Below are 24,024 nucleotides of genomic sequence, written 5' to 3' on the forward strand. Positions count from 1 at the left end.
CGAAGCCTGTTTGAAAGGAAATGCTCTGGCGGATGCAATGGTGCTGCAGTGACGTGACCATAAAACTATGCAAACCGCCAGGGAACGGCTCGAGCAAGGAACAAAATGATTGGCAAAAAGAAAGCGTGCTCAAAGCACTAGGAAGCAATAAAAGGGTGTAGTCTGCAGGGCGCATATGTGTTATTGTGATACAGGGTCAGGGAGAACGGCATGACGAGAACCTAATACAATGAATGAATGTATGGTGTTTATTGGTGCAAGATCCAGGTATGGCCAAATAGCGCCAAGTCCGTGGCGATGCGTTCGCAATGTAGTTATGAGTTCTATGAGGTTGATGTGACGTGCACGGCTGTAAAGGGGCCTTAAAAGTAGTCGCTCTAGAGTGTGTAAAATCTATCTGTAGTGAGATTATGTCGGTGACAAATGACGTTTTCTATGAGCATTAAAATCCATCGTGAAAGAATGATGCCAAATAGAAAATATGTGAAATGGTAAAATTACCTGGAGCACTATACTGCCTCGCCAGAGCCCTTGAAACAGAAGGGCCTAGAGGCATGTGCTATACGAAAGAGCTATCACAGCGGCATCCTCTGAAGAGAGGAGACGCTGCGAGCGTGTGGAGCTAATAACATGCAACACAACGTCTTTCAGAAAACCTAGGACTGCGTTGGTGTCAAAGAGTGGTTCTGGGCCGAGCAATATTACAGGATGAAGGGAAGGGGGATGTGATGCCGGTATGCTAGGGTAAAATGTTTTTTTTTTCTCTCAGTTTCCGCTTCCCGACACTCCAGGAGGACATGGAGGACGGTCAGCCTCTCCCCACCTCTACCACAGGTTGAAGGATCATTTTCAGTGAGTAAAAAGTTATGCGTGCCAAATGCGTGTCCTATTATGAGACGACAGAATAGGACATCTGTTCGCCGTGATTTTGTTGCGGAGGGCTAAGAACATAACTGTGCAGTTTGTTATTTATTTCTTCGTCCCACATGCGTTGCCAGTGGTTTCGTAATTTCCTTCTTAAGAAGGGCTTGAGGTCTTGTGACAGGGACCGAAGCAGTAGGATTAACTGCATGCAATGAAATTGATGTGGCCATCTGGTCCGCTAGAACGTTACCCTCGATGCCCCTATGTCCAGGCACCCAGCATATAATCACATGTTGGTTAGATATATATGCTTTACACAGGACGGAATAGAGTTCACTAACTGCCAGATTTTTGTGGTTACAGGATGGCATCAAGGCCTTCACAACACTAAGGGAGTCCGTATATATATAACTGATCTCCGGAGTTTTGTTTTCCTTATATGCTGCACAGCCGACAATAGTGCGTAGGCCTAAGCCGTAAAGATACTAGTTTCCGGATGCAGTACATCGGATTCAGAGAAGGATGGGCTGCTGTTGCGTTTCGCCTGCGACACGTGGTTTTGCCGGCGCGACTGCGGCGGGGCGGCAGACATTTTGGCCCGATCGTCGTCGCCGCAACACTCATCGCCAGGTGTTTCCAGGCGCGACTGCGGCGATGCGACCGCCTAGGGATCATCCTCGCATTCCAGTCATTGTGCCCGAAACAGGCGATGCCAAAGCAGGGATCTCATTCCAGTCATTGTGCCCGAAACAGGCGATGCCAAAGCAGGGATCTCATTCCAGTCATTGTGCCCGAAAACAGGCGATGCCAAAGCAGGGACCATCCTCTCATTACAGTCATTGTGTCCGACCGGCAGCGCCACGACAGGGTGCTACGAGATCGTGCTCGACATGGTGCTACGGCATCGCTACGACAGTGTGCGTCACCATTAGCCCATTGTACATTCACGTGCTCGTCTTTTGAGGGGTTCCTTCTTGCCCTCAACTGCGAGAGTATAAAAACAGCTGCCCCCGGACGCCAAAAGGAGGGCTCCGATTTCTTCTGTTGAGTGAAGTGCTCTCCCGTCTCTCTACTTCGGTCAAACCTGACCGCCAACTCTTTGCGATGTTAAAATAAACAAGTTGTTTTGTTGTTACCAGTCGACTCTTGCTTTGCCGGGACCTTCGGATGCTTCCAGTTGTACCCCAGGCCGCCAGGCCAACGCTACCCTTGGGGCTTGCGACCCAGGTACAACCACGGGCGTCAGCGCCGAGTTCCCAACAGATCGTACCAGCAGTCCGATCCCAAACATCTGGTTGCCAGCGGTGAGATCGCCTCCGACTTCAGACAACTGTCTGCCAGCGGTGAGATCGCGACAACGGAGGCCAGCAGCAAAGAGATGCAGTTGACGGTATGCTGAGCAGCTCAACGACGATCCGGGAGCAGTGCAACGAGCCCTGTGTGACGACTGGTTGCCTGCAGCGGAACGACTGCGCGGAATTCCTGCCTGCGAGGTTTGGTGAGTGCGGGACTTTCTTCTTCTGAGCTTTGCCAGGCTTTTTGTTAGTGTCAGAAACAGAGCTGGTAATTGTGGTTGTCGTTGCTGCCGGGTTAGTTTGCGGCAAGACAATAATAGGCAGTAGAGAAAGCAGCATTCAGAGCAGCCATGGATTTGAAGTCGTTGCGCAAACCGAAATTGTTGGAGCTTGCAAGAGAGTTGGGTCTGGATGTCTCAGACAAACTAAGAAAACCGGAACTGATAAAGGCTATTCTTGAGTTAGAGGCTGAGGATGACGAGCTGTCGGAATGCCTTGAGACCATTGAAGAGAGAGAGACTGCAAAAAGACAGGAGCGCGAACTTAAAGAGCAAAAAGAAAAAGAAGAGCGCGAACTTAAAGAACAGAAAGAGCGAGAGCAACAAGAGCGTGACCGTCAACACGCTTTGGAAATGAAGCGTCTTGAGGTAGAGATGGAACGCGCTCGTAATGGAAGTCAGGCACACGGTGCAGGAGAACGCGTATTGTTCAAAATGACGGACCTGATGCGGCCGTTTAAGCTTGGAGAGGACATTGGTTTGTTCCTGGTTAACTTTGAGCGAACGTGCGAGAAGCAGGGGTTCTCTCGGGAAACGTGGCCACAGCGCTTGCTCACTTTGTTACCCGGCGAGGCGGCCGACGTAGTCGCTCGCTTGGATAGAGAGGAGGCCGAGGATTTCGACACAGTGAAATCGAGTCTTCTAAAAAAGTACCGGCTGTCTGCGGAAGCGTTCCGTCGGAAGTTTCGGGAAAATGAGAAAGGCAGAAGTGAGTCATATACAGAGTTTGCGTATAGGCTTATGTCGAACATGCAGGAGTGGCTCAAAGAAGAGAAAGCGTTTGGTGACCACGATAAAGTTCTGCAGTGTTTCGGGCTAGAACAGTTTTATAGTCGGTTACCGGAGAACGTGCGATACTGGGTCTTGGATAGGCCAGACGTTTGTACGGTGGCTAAAGCCGCTGAGCTAGCCGAGGAGTTTGTGACGCGTCGAGCTCGCGGAGCTAAGGACGGTCAAAAGGGTGAATTTGGCTCGAAGTTTGAGAGGCCGAGGTTCACGCCCATGAGATTAAAGGGGGACACGCGTAGTGAGGATGCGAGTGAAAGCAGTCCGACCAAACGTAAAGAGACGGCGGCAGCCAAACGCAGAAAGCGGTTCGAGATGAGGCGAGCGCGCTTGTGTTATACGTGCCAGAAGCCGGGTCACTTTTCGGCGCAGTGTCCGGAAACAACACCAAAAGTTGTGTTTTTTTCAATAGGCAGCACTGACGAGAACATGAAGCTTCTCGAGCCTTACATGCGAGACCTCCTCGTGAACGGGAAAGAGTGCCGAGTGCTTCGCGATTCCGCAGCTACGATGGTTGTAGTTCACCCGTCTTACGTAGAACCACATATGTTCACGGGCAAGTGCGCATGGATCAAGCAAGCCGTGGAAGCTCATAGCGTGTGTCTGCCAGTAGCAAAGGTGCTTATTGAAGGACCTTTCGGAGCGCTTGAGACAGAGGCGGCAGTGTCATCTATGCTGCCACCCCAGTACCCGTACCTATTTTCAAACAGGTCCGATCACCTCCTGCGCGAGAAGGGGCTTTTGTTTGGTGAAGCTAGTGTTCAGGCCTTAACCAGATCGAAGGTTCGGGAGCTCGCTGCAAAGGCGGTAGTTGCGGGGCCGATGTTATCAAACAACGAAAAAGGGTCAGAGGCGCAGCAAGCTGATATTCCGAGCACGCCCGAACTGAATAAACTTGAGTCTGTAACGTTAAAGGCGCCAGATACTGGAGGGGAAACGCCCGACACGGGAAAGTTAGAAGAGCTATCTACTGATTTGCTCATCGCGCCTACGTCAGACGGACTTGATAGGTTGCTAAAAGTCAGCCGGTCGGCTTTGATAGCCGAGCAAAAAAAGGATGGCAGCCTGGAAAACGTGCGCTGCAATGTCAAAGAAGGTATCGCCAGGAAAACTGCGCGTTTTGTGGAAAGAGGTGGAGTCCTGTACCGGAAGTATCTAGACCGCCGAGGAGTGGAGTTCGATCAGCTGGTCGTGCCTCAATGCTATCGTCAGGATCTGTTGCGCTTGTCACACGGGGGTTCGTGGTCCGGACACCTAGGAGTTAAGAAAACTAAGGACCGTCTCTTGCAAGAGTACTATTGGCCAGGGTGTTTTCGGGACGCAGACCATTTCGTGAGGACATGTGACACTTGTCAGCGGGTGGGCAAACCAGGGGACAAATCGAGGGCGCCGTTGAAATTGGTACCTATCATTACGGAGCCTTTTAGACGGCTCGTTATTGATACAGTGGGACCTCTGCCGGTAACAGCCACGGGGTACAGACACATTTTGACTGTGATCTGCCCAGCGACAAAGTTCCCTGAAGCAGTGCCGCTTAAAGAACTCAGCTCAGTTGAGATAGTTAATGCACTACTGTCCATATTTGCGCGAGTTGGTTTCCCTGCGGAAATCCAATCAGATCAGGGCACAGTGTTTACTAGCGCTTTGACGACAACTTTTCTCGAAAGGTGTGGGGTAAAGCTGTTACACAGCTCAGTGTACCACCCACAGTCGAATTCCGTTGAGAAGCTCCACTCCGTCATGAAGCGCGTGTTGAGAGCCTTGTGTTTTGAACATCAAACTGACTGGGAGCTGTGTCTGCCTGGGGTGATGTTTGCTTTAAGGACCGCGCCGCATGCGGCTACGGGGTTTTCGCCAGCTGAACTGGTGTACGGTCGCTCGCTTCGATCTCCGCTTCGCATGCTTCGAGAATCATGGGAAGGTAGGGGCGACGACCCAGTCGTGGTGGAGTACGTGCTTAAGCTCCTCGAACGCTTAAGAAGGGCACAGGAGTTGTCAGGTGAAGCAATGACAAAGGCCCAGCAGAGGGCCAAGGTTTATTATGATCGGACAGCCAGGGCCCGTCGTTTTGAGGTGGGCGATGAGGTCATGATATTGCGTACATCGCTAAACAACAAACTAGACGTGCAGTGGGAGGGCCCAGCACGAATTGTTCAGAAACTGTCGGACGTTAACTACGTGGTAAGTCTGCCAGGAAAGCGGAAAGCACAGCAAGTTTACCACTGTAATCTGCTCAAACCTTATAGACCAAGGGAAGCAGTGGTGTGCATGATGGTAAACGTTCCTGAAGAGCTTCCGGTCGAGCTTCCGGGACTAGGCTCAGTGACGAACAGGGAAGACACCGGTCAAGTCATTAGTGACCTTATCAGTAAAGCACCGCTGTCGCCCGAGCAGAAAACCGAACTACACCAGCTATTACAAGAGTTTCAAGGTCTGTTCTCTGAGAGGCCTGGTAGGACTTCTGTACTTACTCATGATATAGAACTTACCTCCACAGAGCCAGTACGATCCAAGGCGTATCGGGTGTCACCCCGCCAGAGCGATACTATGGAGGCTGAGGTAAAGAAAATGCTACAGCTCGGTGTTATTGAGGCAGGTGAGAGTGATTATACCTCCCCTTTGATTTTAGTTGAGGTACCGGGCAAGGAACCTCGTCCTTGCGTCGACTACCGCAGGCTTAATTCCATCACTAAGGATCAAATTTATCCGATCCCTAACATCGAGGAGCGCCTTGAGAAAGTTAGTAGCGCTCAGTTTATTTCCACCCTAGATCTTGTCAGGGGTTATTGGCAGGTTCCACTTACAGAAGAGGCTAGTAGGTATGCGGCGTTCATTTCACCAATGGGAACATTCCGTCCTAAAGTGTTGAGTTTTGGTTTGAAGAACGCGCCATACTGTTTTTCAAGCCTCATGGATAAAGTGTTGCGGGGACAGCAAGAATTCGCTTTACCGTATCTAGACGACGTAGCGATATTCTCCGCATCCTGGTCTGAGCATATGACACACTTGCGGGCAGTGCTAACCCGCCTGCGCGAAGCAGGCTTGACAGTCAAGGCTCCTAAGTGCCAGTTAGCACAGGCCGAGGTTGTCTACCTCGGTCACGTGATTGGTCAGGGTCGTCGCCGCCCCTCTGAAATAAAAGTGGCCGCTGTGCGAGACTTTCCGCAACCGCGCACGAAGACCGATATTCGGTCGTTCTTAGGTGTCGCCGGCTACTATCAGAGGTACATCCCTAGGTACTCTGATATCGCGGCTCCCCTGACGGATGCTCTAAGAAAAACAGAGCCTCAAACAGTCGTCTGGGACGAGACCAAGGAAAGAGCTTTTAGCGCCCTAAAGAGTGCCCTAACAAGCCAGCCTGTGCTACGATCGCCAGACTATACAAAAGGGTTCATTGTTCAGTGCGATGCTAGTGAGCGAGGCATGGGCGTTGTACTGTGCCAACGGGAAAATGGAGAAGTAGAACACCCCGTCCTGTATGCTAGTCGTAAGCTGACCAGTCGTGAGCAGGCGTATAGCGCCACCGAGAAAGAGTGTGCATGTCTCGTGTGGGCCGTTCAGAAATTGTCATGCTATCTAGCCGGCTCGAGGTTTATCATTGAGACGGATCACTGCCCTCTCCAATGGCTGCAGACCATCTCTCCCAAAAATGGCCGCCTCCTGCGCTGGAGCCTCGCTTTACAACAATATTCCTTTGAGGTGCGTTACAAAAAGGGGAGTCTCAACGGTAACGCCGATGGCTTAAGTCGAAGCCCCTAACGTAGGAATCAGCCTCAAAATTGTTTGTTACTGATGTTTTTCTTCCTGAGGCAGGATTTTTTTTAGCATATTGCTTTTGTTTAGTGTTTCAAAGTGATGATATGCTTTCTAGTGCAATTTTTCAATTTGTGGACGCGTTCTGAGTGATGCTAGACTACTGTAAGGAACTAGGCAGTGGTATAAAAAGGGGAAAGAGCCTGGCAGGGCTTAGTGAGGGTTGTGCCGTGCTTGCTGACTGAGCGGTTGAGTTTCAGCGTAGTTCTAACACTTGCCGGGAACGAGAACAAAAATGTGAACTCTCCCGAAGTCACTTTGCAGTGTCCCGTGCGAACCTGAACAAGAGAACGAGGCCTTCTCTGTGCGCTGCGCTCAAGAAACGTCGAGGGACGCCCGACTTCGGTTATGAGCATCATCGAGCGACATCCCTCCGGACAGCGGATGCAGTCCCCTGTCCATCGGGATCTCCTTCCCCCGGCGGGGCGGTCTGTTGCGTTTCGCCTGCGACACGTGGTTTTGCCGGCGCGACTGCGGCGGGGCGGCAGACATTTTGGCCCGATCGTCGTCGCCGCAACACTCATCGCCAGGTGTTTCCAGGCGCGACTGCGGCGATGCGACCGCCTAGGGATCATCCTCGCATTCCAGTCATTGTGCCCGAAACAGGCGATGCCAAAGCAGGGATCTCATTCCAGTCATTGTGCCCGAAAACAGGCGATGCCAAAGCAGGGACCATCCTCTCATTACAGTCATTGTGTCCGACCGGCAGCGCCACGACAGGGTGCTACGAGATCGTGCTCGACATGGTGCTACGGCATCGCTACGACAGTGTGCGTCACCATTAGCCCATTGTACATTCACGTGCTCGTCTTTTGAGGGGTTCCTTCTTGCCCTCAACTGCGAGAGTATAAAAACAGCTGCCCCCGGACGCCAAAAGGAGGGCTCCGATTTCTTCTGTTGAGTGAAGTGCTCTCCCGTCTCTCTACTTCGGTCAAACCTGACCGCCAACTCTTTGCGATGTTAAAATAAACAAGTTGTTTTGTTGTTACCAGTCGACTCTTGCTTTGCCGGGACCTTCGGATGCTTCCAGTTGTACCCCAGGCCGCCAGGCCAACGCTACCCTTGGGGCTTGCGACCCAGGTACAACCACGGGCGTCAGCGCCGAGTTCCCAACAGATCGTACCAGCAGTCCGATCCCAAACACTGCATAGGACACCCCGTCGTGTGACTTCGATGCGTCTGCGTAGAACTCCTTGCAGGAGTGTTTGTACTGGAGTTCCCAGAAATGCATTTGGATCTCTATCTCTGGAGCGTGCTTTGTAACTTGAGTCAAAGATGTATCGCATTGTATCAGCTGCCACTCCCAAAGAGGTAACAGCTTGGCTGGATGCATTAGGCGAAGCTCGAGGAGTGGGACATGCATTTCATCACTAAGCTCCCCACAGGCAGCGAGAAAGGCCATATTACGGAGGGGCGATTACGAAAGATTGTAGCATATGTCATATCGTTAATGGTATTAAAACACGGATGTTGAGGATTAGAGTGGACATTCAGAAAATATGTTTGGCTGATGTATGTTCTCTGCAGATGAAGTGACCACTCATTTGATTCTACACATAAACTTTCAATGGGACTTGTTCTGAAAGCGCCAGTGGCCAGTCGGATTCCTAGATGGTGGACCGGATCTAGCATCTTTAGCGCGCTCGGGGCGGCAGAATGATAGATCACGGCACCGTAGTCCAATCGTGATCGAATGAGGCTCTTGTAAAGATTCATTAAACATTTCCTGTCGCTGCCCCATGTTGTGTGGGATAAAACTTCCAGTAAGTTCATTGTTTTTAAGCATTTGACCTTGAGATACATTACGTGTGGAATAAAAGTTAGTTTAGAATGAAGTGTGATGCCTAAGAACTTGTGTTCTTTGTTCACAGGTATTCGCTGACCATACATTTCGATACCTAATACAGGCACGGCGAGAACCTAATGATTCGGCTCAAACTCGCTCTGCACCTGACGTACGTGCCTCTGCACTCCAGAACGTAGTTCCTCGACTAGGCGCCGACATTGAAAGAAATTCGCCTCAGCCGTGCGACGTCATCGAAATGAGAGAACGCAAATGGCTGGTGCATATTAGACGGACCCTCTTCGAGTTAAGAAACCCACGTAGTTGCAGCTGTACACTCAAGCTGAAAGGTGCATTCAAGCTGTGAGCAGCATTGAGGGGCTTGACTAGCGTGAGCCAGTCAGACCTCAATGGAAGTCCTCAATGGAAGATAAAATGATTTAGACAACACGGTGCAACATACTATTTCAAGACCTACGATGTTCGGTCGTCAAACGTCAGACGACCGAGTGTAGTAGGTCCTATATCCGTATCTTGCAGCACGATTTCTTGAATCTTCTTTTTCGTTGAGAACACCTTGGCTAGCGTCAGCTGAGACACACGTTACATAAGTGTTCTGCCCAGCAACATATTCCGGCAGGTTTACGGGGAAGCTATCACGTGACTTCGACAATCATTCTCCCACGGCTCTTGCACGCCCCCTCCGTTTCCACACCCCACTATATTTTTCTCCCTATAATGAAAAAGGAAAAGAAGAATAAAAAACATCTAATTTAAGAGAAAGTTTCTTACTAGTGGATCAGGCCTGGGGCAAAGGGGGGGGGGGGGGTTGTACGGTCACAAAACAGTAAGAAAAAAAAAACGAGCAAGCTCGAAAAGTTCGTTTGGCTTTTAGGGGCTGCAGCCTTTCGGAATTTTCGACATGCTCCGCAGAAACGCGCGCTATTATAACCCGGGTGTCGGCGCACGTTTCGAAGCCCATTAACGAAACGGTGCGCCCCCGTAGCCGAACACCCGCCCGCCTCAATTGTTCGCTACCAGAACGATCACAGCTGAGCGCTGCTGCCGCTGCTTCTTTCTGGCATATACCTCTCGACTCTCACTTTCCGCGGGCACATGCGAAAAAAAAAAAAAAAAGAAATGAGGAAAATACAACGAACATAACAAAGAAAAAAAGAGAAAGCGGAAAGGCTAAAAGACTAGAAACAAAAAAACTAGGACTACGAATGACAAAAACACGAAAAAAAAGCCAAAATCGATTCGTCTTATATTTTCAGACCTTTGCAGTATCTAGTTCTCTTCCGAGCGTATCATCAGTTCTTTTGCTCTAGTCAGTGGTGTCACTGTCTCTTCCCTGGTGCCGTGATTATCTCTCGCCACGCAGGCGAGCTTACACCTTCACTCGCTCGATCGCCTCTGGTTTTCGTATGGTAGCAGCAGCAGCCGGAGGAGCTCTTTTTGAAGGATCATTCCGTCCACGCAAACGAAACAAACAAAACAACCGGTATGGGACGGCACCAATCAATACCCCCTGGCGATGGAAAGAATGAAAGAAAGAAATGCAAAATATAAAAAATAAAACAGTGAACACTGGGTGAAGCCCGGAGAGAAGGCACCAGTACCCCCTCCCCCCTCCCCCATCCACGCTCCATCGGTGCCCGGCGTAACACAGAGGGCGCAAGGTAAACAGGTCAACGCCGCAGAGCCACTGCCCGCCCGCTCGACCGCGCGCTCGAACCGGGGCTGCTGTTGCACTTTTGTGGGGCAGCCGCGCGGCCTTTGGAGCGTTCCTTCCCATGTCGACGTCTTTTATTTCTTTTACGCGCGTTCACCTTGTTACTCGCATTCTCGTTGTCCGCTCAACCACCCGTCCCTCCTACAGGCGCACACACACACACACACACACACGCCACTCGGCGGCACACGCACCCTAACAAAGACGGTTATGAGCGTTCGGCTGAGGCCAGGTAGCAAGAGTGACCGTCGAAAAACGCAAACGGGGAAAGAGCTACGCGAGTTTTTTTTTTTTTTTTTTTCCCTCTCTTTATCTTTTGCCCGCATTCTGGACGCCTCCCGGAGGTTGGTGGCGGTTGCCTTTCGACAATCTAAAATAAAGCGTAACGGACGGCGCCGTTGGTTGTCCTCGAAGAAAACTGCGCGCTCCAAACACCCGCCCCGCTATTCCCGTTTTAATATAGAGACATCGGCGGTACGATGTTTCCCCTTGAGAAGAGACAAACGTGCGCGTTCTTTAACCGCGATTTATTGGAGCGCATGTTTGGTTATGTCACGCTTGTAAGATAGACGGAGAGGAGGAGGAGGGTGAGGGGGCAGATGGAGAAAGAGAGGGGGTGATGTTCTAAAGAACAGAAAAATACCGGCTCCTCTCTCGCACAGAGGTATATTCCTCGACAGCGGTTAGAGTGCCCGCGGTGTTGGGGGAAGAGAGAGGGGACGAGGAGAAAGGTAAGGAAGAGAGCGGAGGACCGGAGGCGGAGAAAGATGAAGAGAAAGGGAGAGAGAAGCCGGAGAGCTACATAAAGAGAGAGGAGGGTAGTGAAATGGGGGGAAAACGGAGAACGACGTTAAGGGAGCAACAGCGGAGATCCTTCAACGGCCGGCGGTGGAGGAGGAGGAGGAGGAGGCTGGCGTCCGGAAATTTCATTACACCGTGAGTTCATTTCCAGGCACACACACACAATGCGACGGGCGCGCACAATGCGATCGCGCAATCACAGGTGCCCTTCCGCACGAACGGAAAGCAAACGAGCGGCGTCGTGGCTCAGACGGCGCGCATGAATGCGCGTCCGCCGAGCAAACATCCGCGCGCGCGACATTTTTGCGCGTGACAGCAGGGCGGATATTTCCCAGAGGATGAGCACGCAAAGCCTTCGTCGTGCGTTTATGCGCTGCAGTACAACCCTGCGAACGGAAAGGCGTGATTAACTGGAGAATATCCTAATCCCTGAGCTGCAGTGTTCGGAGAGGCGGTAATTACTTGCACAAAAAAAAAAAAATGAAATACGCATTCAAATAATCTTAAAGATTACTAATCAATTTCTTATTTAGTTACTTTACGACACATATTGCAATTTACGAAATGTAGCCTGCGGGTTCGAGAGACCCATCCACTTGGACATAATTTCCAGAACAACACCAGTCTCGAGATATGCGCCATCAAACTCGCCGTAAAAATGCACTGTTGGCCCACTCACTTTCTACAGCGACGCTGTTAAGGGGCAGTTCCCCCAGGATCGTGTCCGTGTGTAGACACAAAACTATCATCATCAGGATTGTCTCTAGTGTCGCCGTCGTCTTCCACAGGTGGCCCATAGGCGTACCTCGCGGCGCTACCGCGTGAATGCGCTGGCGCCACTGCTCCCGCGTTCGTCGTCGTCATGAATTAACTCATCAATTAATTAAGAAACACAAAAACACAACCAATTTTACAGCGAAACTGTTAATTAAGGGCTAGTTCCCCTGGGATCGAGTCCGTGTGCAGACACAAAATTCCCCATACGTGGGCCGATCCCGAAGATAATGAAATGCCGGGCCGACCCACGGCGGGGCTGCGATTCGCCATTAAGGGGCCCACATACACAGCTTCGCTGGTCATCCTTCTTCACAGTGGTAGGGCACTGAGCCTTTTTTTAACAAAACAGGGTCCTATGCAGTGAAACACAAAAGTAACTGGAACGCCCACATGAAGTTCGACCCACACTTTGGGAAATACTATCTCGAAACTGGTGCCATTCTGGAAATTCATTTCAACTGGATGCGTTTTGCAAACACTCAACGGCTACAATTCGTAAATTGCAGCATGTGCGGTAACAACATCAATCAAGCAGCTAATTAGCCAATTTTTGATAATTACTTGAGCATCTGTTTCGATTTTTCGAGCTCGTAATGACCGCCTCTTCCGATATTCCAGCTCAACGACAAGAACTATGCTATCTGCCACAGCGGATTTTTGTTAAAGATTGGGTAGAACTTGAAAATGATGGCCCTGTGTAGGTGGGGCAGCATGCCTGTCTCACATGACAACGAAGGCGCACCGAAACGCGAGCGCCGGCGCCTTTGTTACGACCACGAAAACAGCCGAAAGGAAAACACCCACACACGGATTGAGGTCGCACAGTAATACCGCGGCGAAGTACTCCCATGTCTTTTCCTACGCGTGCCTTTCCTTTAGAGAGACGCTACAGCTTTTCACTGGTAAGGCGTTCTTTCAAAACTATACTCGCGGACAATTTTCTGCGGCAATGAAGGGAAAGCTACGGATGCAAAGCGCGAACAAGCCAGAACGCTTCTGAAAAGAGTGCCTGTTTTCATCCCCATTAGTTTAACCTGGGGAAGAGAACACATAGAAACCTTGTTAATAACAGTTAAATAAGATAAACACACAACAGAACGTAAAATATTGCTTATTTTGCGGCTTTTCCCTTCCGCGTTCGGGCAAACGCGAAACCGTCGCACGTGGAAGCTGCGTCGATTCAGCCTCTGTTCCGAACAACCAAAAGCACTGTGAAACCCTGCCGGACAACTTGGCGCGGTGGCTTCCCCGTGGCTTTCCCTTCATTGCCACAGAAAGTTGTCCGCGAGTACAGTTGGGGAATGTAGCGCAAGGAAGACAGGGACGAAGAAAACACGGAACACAATCGTCCCTGTCTTCTGTGCGCTGCATTCCCACACTATGAACCAACTCGCCCGAATCGAAGTCCTGCTGTCTAAACTAATTATTTATTCATCTTGCGGGGAGGGGGGATGTTCATTATTACTGGAGAAGAATAGAGCCATTCTATTTTTTTATTATTATTATCGTGCCGGTACACACGTACAGATTCGTCATTGTTAAGCTACACATTTCAACGTAATTTGTTCAATTCGAGCCGCTTTGGCGCGGGGAAATGTTTTCCACACTCGTTAGCTTCAGTCACCGGTTACGTTTAGAGTGCAATGCAGTCCCTCTTTAACCCTAAACAATTACGTACGCCACGGTAAACGCTGTTCCTGATGTCACGTATAGATGGTGCGGCCAGAACTCCAGGGCGGCCTCTGTCACCGACCGTGCTTCGCTTCTGCGTATTTTCACGGTTTGTCGAGTGTTAATATGCTAGAGGCCAACCTGCTATTCCAGCAGCGGAGAGTGCGTACCAACCCAGCTAAACTTGATATTCCAGCTCCGCGTCCCTTCAGGTTCGGCAGGACATGAGCTAACTTGACGGCCGAGCTACAGATGTCTACAAACCTAGCAGCACTGCACAAGAGAATAACGGCAAGAGAAGACGTCATGAGGGCACCCGCGTTGCGTGATCCAGCGTCCTCTGTCTCTTGTGAGCTGCTATTCTAGGTTCACACACACACACACAAAAAAAAAAAACATGGTGCAACGTATACGCACTGCCGTGAGTCAACATGAAAACACACTAACGCGAGTAGGTGAAGTAAGGGGCACACGTTTCGGGGAAAAGAAAGAAGCAGCGCCAAAAACGGAGCGCGCCTTCTTCTGTATCCCGTTCATAGACCTGCTCGCTCCCAAAACATGAAAGCGCAGGAATGAACGCACGCAAACAAGACGGGGGCTGCAGCGAGCACGCGGTGCCGCGTCCTTCTCGAGGGTCCGCGTCTGCGCTGCCCGTTTAGCACGACGTCTCACGAATTCGTCCCATGGGCGTCGTTAGCGATTATATACCACGTGCAAAGAAAAAAAGAAGCCACAAGACTGCCCGCGTAAACAGGCGCGTCGACGTCTCGTTCGCGATGACACACGCGTGTCGAGCACGAGCGCGGCCGCCTTCCATCAGCGGCGATGTCGTCACGGCTGCTCGCTTCCTACGAATAACGTATGCGAGACGATCAGGCCGTAGTCTGGTTTGCTTTGCTCGTGCTCGCTTCGCAACATGCCAGCTCAGAGCACACTGAAAAAGAAAGGGGGGAGGGGGGGAGAGAAGTGTTTAAGCGTGCACTGACCGAGACTCCGTTGACGAGCAGACCGGCCACGTTGAGGGGCGACAGCACGACCACCTCCGGGGTGAGGCTACTCATGTGGCTACCCACGCTGCTCGTCAGCGTCAGGCTGCTCGACGAGCCGTGGCTACCCGTGGACAGCCGGTGCGCCACCTATGAACACGCCGAGACGTGAGTTTACGCGGTATATACGATCTACAGGTGCTCAACTCTGGACGTATACCACGGTACGGAAAGTTATGAACAGCTACGTCGACAGCTGTAGTCCACGACCTCTGTCCGTGAATTACATAACCCACACTCTTAAAAAGCTTCGTATAAAAAGGTAGTAACTGCATGAGTTACAATGCCTCTTACAGACAGTTACTAACTTTTTACTGGCAAGCTACTAACGCTAGAAACATACCGGTGCAATCAAGGTTAGGTCAGCAATTGGCTTCTACCTCGTCTCGCGCATGGCCTATTGTGCTGCGTGACGGTTTCTATATTCGGCCACTCTCCCTAATGTGTTTTTCCTAACCAGACCCACTCGTCACCTATTCGTTAATCAGCTGCTCGGTGTACTATATAGTCTCGCTCTCACATCGACTTGTTCTCTCACCTTAAGCCGAACCCGTCGCTTACGTCTAAAGACAGACTACTGAGGGTACGAGGTAATTCGTGATATAATTGGTCTGTCATACCAAGAAACACACCAGCAATAGGCGGACAAATACGGACATCAAAACGGACACACCTCGCAAACAGCGCCGCGTGGGCCAGTTGGTTATCCACGATCGTATATAATAACATCGCGTAAAACCAGGGACGAACACAGAACAGACACACACGGTACCGACAAGACCAGTTGGAAGTCAGCGCTGTGCACGTGTGACATCTACACGCTCGTCCGCAGTTCTTACGCGCCGTTACCAGGTGACCACGGAACTCACGGGAGCCGCACTGACTCCCGCCTATAGCCATCGCCAACCGCCCACCTTGGAGTCGGCGGACGAGCTGGATGAAGACCCCCGGCCGGAGTCCAGGCTGGAGCTGCTGTGTCGCGACTCGACGCTCCCTCCGCTCGGGCTGTCCCGCCCGGGGTTGCCGCTGCATCCCGTCACGCTGGTCACGCCGGTGTCGTCCAGCGAACCGGCCGCGCCGATGTAGCACACGCCCCGGTTGCCATTGCCGCCGCCTGCACGCAATTAACGCCGGTCGCGCCCGTTCAATCTCGGGTTTCGACCGAGCTTACGCTGTCAGTTACAGGCAGTGGGCTAATAGCCGCTCGCCATCAGTACACCGCCCGGTTAGCTTAACTGCGGAGGAAAAAAAAGGGGGAGCTTTACGTGCCAAAAGCACGATCTGATTATGAGACACGCCATGTGAGGGACTACGGATTAATTTTGACCACCTGGGGTTCTTTAACGTGCACCTAAATATAAGTACACGGGTGTTCTTGTATTTATAGTCCCAATCGCAATGCGGCCGCCGTGGCCGTGATTTGATACCGCGACCTCGTGCTAGAAGCCCAACACCAAGGCCAGTAAGCAACCGCAGCGGCAACTGCAGGCGCATTATGAAATAAAACAGAGTTGCATGCAGATCGGTATAAATGCTTCGCTGTCGAAGTCAAAAGTTATAGCTTACTGTTCGATGTGTCGCGCACTCACCGGAGGGTGGAAGTCCGGGGGGAAGCGGCGTCGTGGGCATGCCGACAGGAGTTCCCGGATGGCTCTGGGGTCTCGACAATGGCGCCATCTGCGAACAGAAAAAAGGACTCTCCACTGAGCACACGTGGAGGCATTACGGTAATGCTGTATTCCAAAATTCCGCTTAAAGCATTGAGCAGGAATCTGAAAAGGAAGGCGAGCTCTTTATCAAGTTCTTATAGCTGACATAGCTAAGCACGCGAAGCCATTCAACAATATAGGTGTGTTCCAATCCTGGCCAGCATTGGAGACAGTCTTCGTTGAGAGCTAAGAAGAAAGATTCGCGCTGAGGTAATAGAACGCGTCAAGAAGGCATCTCCGCAAATCGGTTCCACTTTGCGTCTACAAGTGCATATTATGGCTATTTCTTAGCCTTCTTTGCGCCTGAATCAATAAAAACACAATATAGCTTACACTAAGCGCATAGCAAAGCGTGACTGTACATTTTCTTGTGGGCACAGGACCTTCCAGTCGGGTTTCCGAGTCTCCTGCTCAGCCGCCATTTTGTTTTGGGCAGCAAAGTAACCCGCGTCGTTTTGAACTTCCATGGCGTCATCGCGATGACGTCCTTTTGTTGACGGCGACGTCACAATTGGAACCAGACTTAAGATGACTACAGTCCGTTTAGTTAGCTGTCTATTTAGTCGTCTACAGCGATTACCGGAACACGGCCATAGGCGCACGAGCAGTTTTTCACTTGGCACCGCTGGTGGCGACTTAATTCTGAGTGATGCGTCTGAGCGTCCACGAGCTTGCACCCACCACCTTCATGAATCAATTTTTTTCACGAGCAGCAACTGACTGGAACGGCCTTCCCCATCATGTCGCTGTCATAGAGAAATAAAGAGAAGAAAGAAAGCCCCGCGCGATCGGATTCCTCGCGGCGATGCCGTTTCTCGCCCGGGGATCCGCTAACACGTTTGTACGGTAACGGTACAACGCGTACACGTCACGGCCCGGTATCGACAAGCCCTCCGCTCCAAGACAAGACGAGCCCAGATCGCACGGCCAGGCGCACGTGCTGCGGCTCCCTTCCCGCTGCATACGCTGCCGCTATAGCTGCCACGCGCACCCACTCATTACAGCCCTGCGCGGCGCGCCTTACCCGCCCAGACGGAATGATCTCCGAGCAAGAGAAACAGAGCGACCGGAGGAGGGGGGAAACAAGAAAGAAACACACGAAAGGATAGAAAGGAGCTCTGGCGCGCGCGCGGCCGGGGGTCAGACAACAGCTGTGCGGCGGCGGCGGCAGCGAGCGCGGTGGTGGGCCTAATCCGGGAATCGCGAGCGGCAGATGACATCGACAGGCCGGAGGAGAAGCGCGCGGGCGGGCCGGCATATAATCTGGGTCACACGCGCGCACGCACCGGCTGACAGGCAAGACGGGAGACACCGCGCGACCCAAGACAGGCAAGGGTTGACGGGAAGGAAAGAAGAAAAGAGAAGCGTCGTCGACCGGTGTCGTGGGCGGGGCCGCAGAACGGAATAAAAAGTTTATGAGACGGCGCGGGGGGAAAAAATAAATAAAGCGCGACAAACGAGGCGCAGGGAACTGATTGTGACGGAGAAAGCAGAGAAATCGCCCTCGCGGAACCTAGAGACGCGCGAAGCAACGTGACCAAGAAAGAACCAAAAAAAGGCGCGCACGCAGGTGTGCGCGCTCCCAAAGAGCACACGGGAGCAGAAGCGAGCAATCATGCGAGCGCACACAGACGGACCGGCGTAATGCTAAGGGAAGAGACGGACAACAAAGCGTTGGTGTCCGCGAACACCACAGCAGGTGGGGCGTGGGAGTTTTCTTCAAGGCTTAAACTGTCTTTCAACAACATAAAGGATTGCTACCCATGCTAAAAAAAATGTTTTTTTTTTTTTTTTATGCGAAAAATGCGAATGTTTCCCGCCTTCTGCTGCTTGTTCTTGCAGTTGGCGGCTTTGCCGCAAGTACTTCGTGTTTTAGGTGGAGCAGCGTTCAGAGTTAACCAATGCGACGCTCTAACTAAACTTGCTCGGACGTTGCACGCGCGCCGGGCAGCGCTGTCAGGCACAGGTAAGCACACAGGTGCAGTCCGTGCTGCGAGGCACAGCCGCGGCAAGTACTTCGCGTTACACAAGGAGTCGAAGACATTCATCGCGACAGCTCGCGCGCCCCGAGAGTCTCGGAGGCCATGCGCCAATGGTACGATGTTCGTTCTACTGCGACGACAGGTGGCGCAACGACGACTGTTCACGTTATTTGCGTAAAGGCTCTAAAGCAAGCGAACGAGTGATCGAGGTATGAAATCCGAGCTTTCCTCTGAAGATTGCAAATCGGACACTGGTGAGTTCAGTCAGGTGTATCGTAACCTCGTCCATTTAATTTCGGGCGTAGCGATGCGAAACGGCGTTTCCCTGTATACAGAGAAAGGGAAACCTTGAGAAAGGGAAAGAGAGAGTGCTGTACTTGGCTGGTTAGTACACACGAACGGTGCGCCCGGCAGGACAATTTAGCTAAACACGAGGAAGTAGTGTTCCTGGAAAGGGAAATAATGAAAATCATTAAACGAAAACGCACAAGGAATAAAAAGAAAAAGAGGGAAAGAAAAGGTACACAACGCGAAAGCTCCTTTTCTAGCTCGAACAGAAAATACGGTTGTGCAACTAGGGTAATGCCGTTCAGGACCGCGTGGTCGCGCTTGCATTCGCCTCGATAAGGCGGGCGCAGCGAAGCACTGCGTCTGCTGCCGATTCTCGGATGCAGACGGGGGACCCGTAGCGCAGAGAAGGACACTTCCTCGTGCGCCGCCTTCCACCACCGCTGAGCGCGAGCCATCCCCGAAGGACAACGGCTGCGACATCAGCGTGCTACCCCGTCCCCCAAACTGGCCAGTTGCGAGGAAGACAACAAATGCTTATACGTTACAATAAACGATCGAATCTGCATAAACATGTCGGGGTCGGAAGGGCTGGCAAAGCACCCGAATGAGTGCGCGCGTCGATGATAAAACCTACCAAGTGCCTTGTACCAAAAGTCCATTGCACCGAGTACAGTGGGACCAACTCCGCCGAACGCACGGTCACGTGCTGGGCAGACTTCCCGAGACAGAGAGAAAACGAACGGGATGGCTGTGTCACGCAGCTTGCGAGGGCTGCAATGCGCGTGACGTTTCCTTACTTCATCCAGAGTCGAAAACATGCTCCTTTTGCCAATGCGCAGTTGGTATCGGGACGCGCCTTTAAAAGAAGCGTAGACTGTTGGGCCAGTTGGTGCATCATGTAGTGTCGTTGAGCGGAAACACGGGCGGGAAGAAACATATTTCTGCTCAACGACACTGCATGGCGCCTTTAACAGACCCATCGCGCAACATTGCCGAGGGGTCTTAGCGCGCGGAAACGTGTACGGCCAGCTATACCGTTAGCGAACGAAGAGTCGCACCACCGTGCATATCGCAGAGAAGTTGCCTTTAAGGGACCATTATTTCACGATCAAGGGAAATCAAGCAGTCGAGTGTTTATAGGATGGCGCAGTCCGCTACGAGTCCCCGCAGCTATCGTGGCAAATGAGTTCGGAGTGGCAGCAATCGCTGAACTCTGCTGCCGATCGCCTTTTTTTCTTTCGTTTCCTTTGTTTTTCGCACGCGCAACAAAAAAAAAAAAAAAAAGGAGAGAATCTTCGGGAGCCGCGGATTAATTCCCCGGGTCACAAACGAGTCCCGGGGCGTCCAATTAAAAGCTGGGGCGTCGTCTTGGCGCCGATAAGGACGCGTGAGAAGCTCGGTAACGAGGAAGACGCCGCTCGCTGCGGCGTCGACTTTATCCAATCCAGGCCGCCCTGCTGAGGCTCCGTGGCGTCTCCCAAAAAGCCCGGCCGCGTAAAGGTCGAGCCGGCTGAGAGGAACGAAAATAGCTTTACGGCCTGTGCAAATGTAAACAGCGACTCGCAAGGTTTAATGAACCCCGGAGGACAACAGCTGCGGAGTATACACATGCCCGCAGGCCACGCGCACGTAGCCGATAAGTAAACTACACGGGGAAGCAAAAGCGACGTTCACAATAGTAACGAGCACTTTAATTAAAGATTCGCGCCGAACTGCTAAGCCGCGATGTCGATACCTTGCGCAACTCCCAGAAACCCGCCGCTTCTCAATTTCTCGTTCACCGGGTCATGGCACTTTTCCAGGCCCCTCGGTGGGACTGTGGGACTGACCCTCGCTGCTGTGGCTCGCCATCGCCTTCCTTGCTCGCCTCGTTTCTGTGAGCAGAACCGGAAGCCTGCCAGGGTCTATCTTTTGTAAACGGTATATATAGAACAGGACCAAACAAGGACCCCGGTCTGTGTTTGTAGGCAACGAAAATTGTCGACAGACCACTTCGCATAACCAAGGATGAAACATAAACCAGGCTGTGTGTTTGTAAACTGCAAATTGTGTATAGACCATTTCGCGAAGACCACGTGATCTACATAGACCGGGGCCGAACAGAGACCAGGGTCCATGTCTGTAAAGAGCGAAATTTCCCCCTTCAAGAATAGGCGGAACTCGATGGTTGCAAACAGTGTTGAATGTATTCCGTGTAATAATACGTGAACTATAGTAGAGCTATAGTGAGGTCAGCTGGGGTTTGCTGGCTTTCACAACTGGGCATTTGCATTTAGCCAAGGTTTACATTATTTCTACATTCGTTAAACGCAAGTGAACGACGAGTCGGAACTGCCGTTCCAGCACTCCTTTAACAACTTGAATATGCCACTTCTCGCGACCTTGTGGCACGCGTGAATTAAGAGTGCATAGCCGTGCACTACCGTCGTGCCGCCGCCGCCAGGCGCCCCACAGCGAGGCGCCAAGCTTGCGAAGCGAGCCAAGCCCACAACTTGAGGTCGCCGAGATAAGGAAGGCATAAAGCTCGTCGAGACGGGCAGCGTTCGAAACGACGAACAGTACGGAACCGTTACCGCGAGATGAAAACAGTCGCCCACGGACGCGGCGGCGCCCATTTGGCAAACTGGCCACGCACAGTTGTTAGTCGCCCGGGCGGCGAGCTATACCCACTGCGTGGGAGAAGCCGGGCGATCTCGGTCCCCGATGTGTGTGCGTGTGCGCAGAAATGGGAACGATCGAGGCGGCAGTGGGAGGTGGACTCGAGAAAGCTGCGTCGTTCGACGGCTTGAATCGAATTGAATTACGGGGTCTTACGTACCAAAACCACGACTTGATTATGAGGCACGCCGTAGTGGGGTGGGGTCTCCGGATTAATTTTGACCCCCGGGGTATATTTGAGGCGCCCCAGTGCGTGGAACACGGGAGTTTTTTTGCATTTCGCCCCCGTCGAAATGCAAAACCTCGTGCTTAGCAGCGCTACACCATAGCCTTAGCTAAGCCACCACGGCGGGTCGTTCAATGGCTTAGTTTATAGGTGGTGGTGACGATGTTTTCAAAACTATGGCACACTACCACCACTGGGAATTGACCGAGAAGCGGGCGGTGCATTTAAAATAAAGTAAGTATAAACGAATAGATACGAGGCAATAAAGTAGTTAGAGAAAAAGAAACAGAACAGAAATTATGTAGGCTTGCTCGAAGAAGAACGAAATAAAACTAGGAATTTGCATGTGAATTCCCAAAAAAGCAGAAGAAGGGTAATATCAAGTCGAGTAAATTCTTCGAAACCACTCTCGGAGGCAAACAAACAACGGCTCCAGTGGTGACCCAATCCTTGTCAGTGATGCCCAGCGGTCACTTTATTCTCAGGGAATACAGTTCTGAATGCAGTAGAAACATTTTCCCCTTTGAAGTTCGCATGGGTACCCGGTCAGCGTGGTTTGTTTTTAAATTGAATTGACGACACACTTGCGCGCAAAGCTCTTAAGATAAAGAATGTCTCTAAAATTCAAGTTTTATCTACTCCCAACGTTCTAGCTGCTGGATTAGTAGCCAATCCCCCGCAGTGGGTACGCGTCATGACATAGGGAGCAAGCAAGCATGCAAATCGGCACAGCAATACCTTTGTGCTCTAAGTGAAATTGCAAATTGCAAGACAAACATCCGCGCGGCTAAAGCCCCGAGCAGAGGCCCCGATAGAAAGAATAATTGGGGAAGTCAATGAAAGCCCCAGGTGGCGAAGCGACGCCTCGAGAAGTATTTTTTTTTTAATTATTTGTAGGTAGAATCACCGATAGAACAAAACTGAATTGTTGTTAGTGATCACCATAGCTAGGCCCCGAACATTTCCTTCATCTTTTGTAGTAGTAGTTACTGCCTGTGGTTACTTTCCACAGGCCTATCATAGCTAGCATTACTGAATATAATGAGTTACATTCGCTTTATAAATTTTTCTTGCGTTCTTTGTATGCTTTATAAAATGTGCACACTTCGATTACTGCTTCCATTATTTATAATTCAGCAATCTTCGCGACCACAGCCGATCCTGAACTCCCGTTCATCCCACTGAAATGTACGTTTGGCATGCGTAGCAAACTCCTAAACGATTTCCGAACTAAACTTGACTTTCTCTCCATTCCAAATGTTTTCCTGCTGTTGCATAAATAATTTTTCTTGCGGGGAGTAAGTATCACCATGGTCATCATTGTCATCAGAGCTCGCATTTTCCCGTATGGGCACTTCATCTCGTTTTGTTAGGCCGAGTGAATGACGACAACATCTGCTGGCCTTTAAATGACAGAGCTACACCTGGCAAGCACACGAAGTAGAGGAGTTTCGAGGACGGACGTCAGACAAGGATGTCCTCGGTCTTTCCCAGCAAACGACGACCTGTACGACGAACTCCAATAAGCTTGCCAACGCCTCGCCTGCCTCGATCAACGGTATAACTGCTCGAGTACGGATTTTACGCGTCTCGTATGACTGCGCCAATGCCCGTCCCTCCTTCCACGATCGAGTTCGCTGGTCGCGGCGCCGCGACAGGGCCGAAAGGGCGCGCGCCTTCGTGAGGACGCCTCCGCAGCTTAAGGACGCCGCCAGGCGCTGCGACGTCGCGCCACCCCGTCGTCAAGGTCACCACCGTCACCATCGAGCGAGCGAGCGAGGCGGCGGCAGCACCCACCGACGAGGGAAGCCCACTCACACATACCGCTGCCCCGGGCATTTACGTATCCGTTCTTCTCGTTATTTTTTGTGTCACGGTTACGCGAAAACACGAGCGGGTCACACGCGCCAGGGACGGCTGCATACGTAGCACTCGGCGGGTACAGCGGCGTCGCATGTGCCGCCTCCGCAAGGAGCCCGCCGAGGCTGCAGGCGTCGTCTATCAGGAAGCGGGATCACGCGGCTTCAAAGGGGGCGCCCCGTGCCCGATTCCCTATCGGAACACCCGCGCTCGCTCCCAATCGAGGCAGCGAACGCCGCGCGATAACAACGCCGACACGGCCGCGACGCATCTGGTTACAGAGCTCGTCGCTTCCTGAACTTCTTCCGAGTGTGCGCGTGCGCCTCGTTCGCTCTGTCGCCGTCGTCGTGACGGGCACACAGCAAGCCGAGGTCGATCGCTCGCCGACACAACCGAAGGCGCTTTACTCCTCAGGAGTTCTTGGTCGAGAAGGAGACAACCTCGCATTC

At 51.8% G+C, this 24,024-nt stretch overlaps 1 protein-coding gene across 1 annotated transcript in view; it reads right to left on the bottom strand.

The window, feature by feature from the left end:
- The window catches only part of LOC142589624 (caskin-2-like), a 330,427-nt gene that overhangs the window by 77,035 nt on the left and 229,368 nt on the right, over positions 1-24,024 (bottom strand). Inside the window, exons 13-15 of the mRNA XM_075701132.1 lie at positions 16,439-16,526; positions 15,764-15,963; positions 14,790-14,939 (exon numbers count right to left, since the gene is read on the bottom strand). Coding sequence (XP_075557247.1) covers positions 14,790-14,939; positions 15,764-15,963; positions 16,439-16,526 — 438 coding nt within the window. The remainder of the gene's footprint in view (positions 1-14,789; positions 14,940-15,763; positions 15,964-16,438; positions 16,527-24,024) is intronic.

Source organism: Dermacentor variabilis, chromosome 8 (assembly GCF_050947875.1).
Source record: "Dermacentor variabilis isolate Ectoservices chromosome 8, ASM5094787v1, whole genome shotgun sequence".
NCBI classification, from domain to species: Eukaryota; Metazoa; Arthropoda; class Arachnida; order Ixodida; family Ixodidae; genus Dermacentor; species Dermacentor variabilis.